General features: G+C 38.4%; 2 protein-coding genes across 3 annotated transcripts; both read right to left on the bottom strand.

Moving 5' to 3' along the window:
* Positions 1-1031: 1031 nt before the first annotated feature.
* LOC149989796 (uncharacterized) lies at positions 1032-2267 on the bottom strand. 2 transcript variants are annotated; one of them, XM_090248318.1, is made up of 2 exons: positions 1928-2267; positions 1032-1779 (listed from the first exon to the last, which is right to left on the bottom strand). In XM_090248318.1, the coding sequence occupies exons 1-2, from the start codon at positions 2265-2267 to the stop codon at positions 1595-1597; spliced, it is 525 nt and encodes a 174-aa protein (XP_090104444.1). In that variant the 3' UTR covers positions 1032-1594. The 2 variants fall into 2 exon arrangements, with proteins under 2 accessions (XP_090104444.1, XP_090104445.1); XM_090248319.1 differs by having other exon boundaries at positions 1032-1737.
* Positions 2268-2315: 48 nt separating this feature from the next.
* On the bottom strand, positions 2316-3361 carry LOC112273165 (uncharacterized). Its single transcript, XM_024501649.3, has 2 exons — positions 2792-3361; positions 2316-2558 (listed from the first exon to the last, which is right to left on the bottom strand). Exons 1-2 carry the CDS (start codon positions 3344-3346, stop codon positions 2316-2318), a joined length of 798 nt encoding a protein of 265 aa, XP_024357417.1. The 5' UTR covers positions 3347-3361.
* Between the last annotated feature and the right edge of the window lie 380 nt (positions 3362-3741).

Below are 3741 nucleotides of genomic sequence, written 5' to 3'. Positions count from 1 at the left end.
AGCTATTGTTTTGTTTTGTTTTGTTTTGTTTTGTTTTTTTTTTTTTTTTCTGTTATTTATTGAATCTTGAGAATTACAATCAAGTCAAGTTTATTATTGATTCTACTTAAAAAGACAAATATTAGAATATTTATGGTAGGATATTTATTAGTTCCATTATAAGTTGGCTTCATTGACAAGTGAAGCAAAATCATATATAAGACTATTCTTAATTGATACTTGCATTTGTGCAATTTTTTTTTTATAAACCTGCTAATTAGTTGAAATTATCTCATAGTCAATAAGAGGAGCTTCTCTTAGTTTCTTTAGCTTTGCAATTGAGTCACTTAATTTGATTCCAAAAGATGGCTATTATTTTACTATTTCTTGCTTTTTACCATAAAGAAGGCTCATTCAAATTCTTTTTGATGTTATAATTTAAAATCTTTAAAAAAATTTATGATATACTTTTAAAAAATTTAGATTAGATATTTTTATTAGAATTATTTTATTAAAAATTATTTTTATTACAAATATTTTCTAAATTATAATAGTTTATAGAAGAAAAAAATATTATTTTTTCTAAATAACAAAGCATAGTAGCAAAGTCTTGGTATTTACTTCCAAGACTTTGTTTGGTTTGGTTTGATTTTTTTTTTTTTTTTTTTTTTTTTAATAAATTAAAAGCAACAAAATTTTGGATATTCTTATTTTAATTTCTCACGAATTTGGTCTACCTAAAAGATAGAAGCACATTTTGCAAGATTTTAAAAGGACATTAATTACTTTAGCAAACATTAAAAATGATAATCTTTTACATAAAATAAAACCAAAAATAATAAAAAATATTTTTATTATGCTTTTACATACAAATAGATTATTTTAAGATACTTATAAACCAATTCTTTATATTATAAAACATGAAAACGAAAGTTTTAGATCTCCTAAAATGATGTCCAATTTATTTATGAGGCCTAATCATGATTTTGAAGAATTTTGTTGCCATCTTTAACATTGATTATCCAACCAACCAACCAAACTTTGCAATTAGATTGAAATAAAACTAAATTTCTTGTTTAAGAAAATCACTTATACAAACATTCTACATTATGCTGTGTAGAGTATAAACTGACATTACCATCTATACTTAGTTTCGCGGAAAAACTAGTACTAAACAAAAGTTCTACATCAGGTGTGCGCACAAGCGCGAGAGAAGTTGCTTGCTGTTCTTTTGCCAACTTCGACCACACAGTGCAATTACAGATTATAGTGTCCTAGCATGTTGAACTCGATCTATTTCGACTCCAGAAGTATACCGGCATACTCGGTGCAACAATAAAGCCCACTGCATACTTGTCCATCTACTTATCTAAGGCTCGCAGCCGCAAACCAACAACTACCTGAGCTCGAGATGTCCGAATGCTGGTTCATTGTCCACATCCGGAGAGGAGATCTTGACATTCTGGTCGCGTAGACACTCCGTGCTTCAGAAGGCTTCGTCTCACAAACAACACCAAACGGGGTTAGAGGGTACACGTAGGTCACACTGCAATGGAACGACATCACGCCAGGATTGTGGAAACTGCAAGCGAACTGAGATATTGAGCCATGGTGCTCATTTACTCGATCCCGCCAGTTTTCGGTTCCCACCGACTTCGATGTCGCCTTCACCGCCAGCGCCAGGAGTAGACGTAGAGCGAGGTTGATGTTCCTCCGAGGTAGACCCAGAAGCATGATCAGAAGCGGTGACAGAAGACACTGACAGCGAAACAGGTTCCACCACACCGCAGGACGTCTCAGCTTCGCGACTCAGAGCCAGCCCCCACAACATCTCAGCGGATTATCTTACAACGTGAAACATGCGCAATCAAGATGCTCAAGCTACACCAAGAACCATTCTGAAAGACAGACCTACACGTGACCAGAATCCATTCCGTTTGAAGGTTACCTTTTCCCACGAACTGACGAAAAAATTCCATCATACCCACCGCAGATGATGGAACAGGTTCCCAGGTAAAGTCGGGTTGACTACCAGTAGAAGCAGAGGTCCTAATCACAACTTCCTTATGCTTCAACAGGTCGTTCGAGCTGAGCACCAGTTGTCGACTTTGACCACCAGATGTACAGGAATAAACCCAGAACTCACAATACGATGCATCCGAAACGTTGACATTGATATGCCCCTGCTTGCCTATTGGGGGACCCATGTCGGACAGTATACCTTCAGTGTTCATTTTGATCGTGATGCTGTCACCAGTGCCATTGGTTATCTTTATGGTCTTCGGCATGTTAACTTCGGACCTGCTACTGCCGCTGACTGCGGAGGCCCTGGTGGCTCAGTCCCAACCTTGGAGAACCCACTTGTCGCAAAGGAGTACAAAATGTGAGACGACAAATATTGCTGTGAAACAAATCACCGACACAATGACACCAGCCCTGCCAAAGTTCAGCGCGCTGCACAGCGCGGTGGAGTGATTGCTGCTTAGTCCCTGCACTTCGCTTGGATTTTCCGTAGCGTCTTTGGCAAAATCAAAATTATTACCCTTGTATCTAAGCTGCGATATTCGCCCTGCTGTAACCTGGATATCATTCCCCACACCATGTTCAGACTTGCCAGCAAAAAAAGATATCGACAGAACCTTAATTTTTCTGCGGAGCAACGATGAAGACACATACAACTCATAGCACTAGCTTCGACGGGTCAGCGATGCGAACAGCCACGGTCACGCAGACTGCATCTTGGCCAGGACGCTTGGAGAAAAACACTCATGTTGCACACATGAAGTTACAGAAAAGCACCCTGTGTACTTACTTTTCGAAGAAACTTTTGGTCTGCTTCTTGGTATTCCAAATCCGGGAATCGTCTGAACTTCTCCAGCAGCGCAGTTATGGCGAGTCCTGCAGCAATTACTGTCAACACAATCGGACACCAAATCTTCCCGCACTTTCGCTGGGACGTCCCAGTCGTCAACTGCGACACGGCGGTGAGAACCACCCCTTCGAAGACACTGAAGAATCCAATTATGCTGTACTCCTGGTTTCTCAAGTCCGCTTGACCACTGCTTATTTCTTTGAGGCGGGTCTCGCAACCGTTCTTGATCTCCTTCCAATCGTCCAAAGCTGTCTTCAATTCTTCGTTTTTGCTGATCTTAACCAGGTTTTGAATCTGACGCCAAGACTCATTTGCACAAGCCGCGCTATTAGCAGAACCATTAGCGGAAGGGGCGTCTCCAACCTGATGAGCACCTTCCTCACTTGTTTCAGTTACCGAGTCGCTTACCCTTACTGAGATCCTTACTGAGATCAAGTCTTCATCCCTCCCTTCTCGTTGAGTGCCATTCGCTCTGGGCCTCTGGAGAGAACCCATTCGCTCTGAACTGTGAAATGCGGCTGATACGTTTGGGCTGCCATGATTCATAGACTCGTGGCGAACGCCGCAATAATTTGGATAATAATTATAAATCCTAATTTATTTCTAAATGAATGCTAATTTATTTCTAAATAAATCGTAATTAATTTCTAAATAAAACATAATTTATTTCTAAATAAATCCTAATTTATTTCTAAATAAATCCTCATTTACTTCGAAATTAATCCTAATTTATTTCTCAATAAATCCTCATTTAATTCTAAATAAATCCACATTTATTTCTCAATAAATCCTCGTTTATTTCTCAATAAATCCTCGTTTATTTCTAAATAAATCCTCATTTATTTCTAAATAAATCCTCATTTATTTCTAAATAAATCCTCATTTATTTC

The sequence above is a fragment of the Physcomitrium patens genome, chromosome 2, assembly GCF_059467195.1.
Source record: "Physcomitrium patens ecotype Gransden chromosome 2, ASM5946719v1, whole genome shotgun sequence".
Taxonomy (NCBI): Eukaryota; Viridiplantae; Streptophyta; class Bryopsida; order Funariales; family Funariaceae; genus Physcomitrium; species Physcomitrium patens.
The sequence above is the reverse complement of the archived record's forward strand: the minus strand, read 5'-3'. Positions and strand labels throughout refer to the sequence as shown.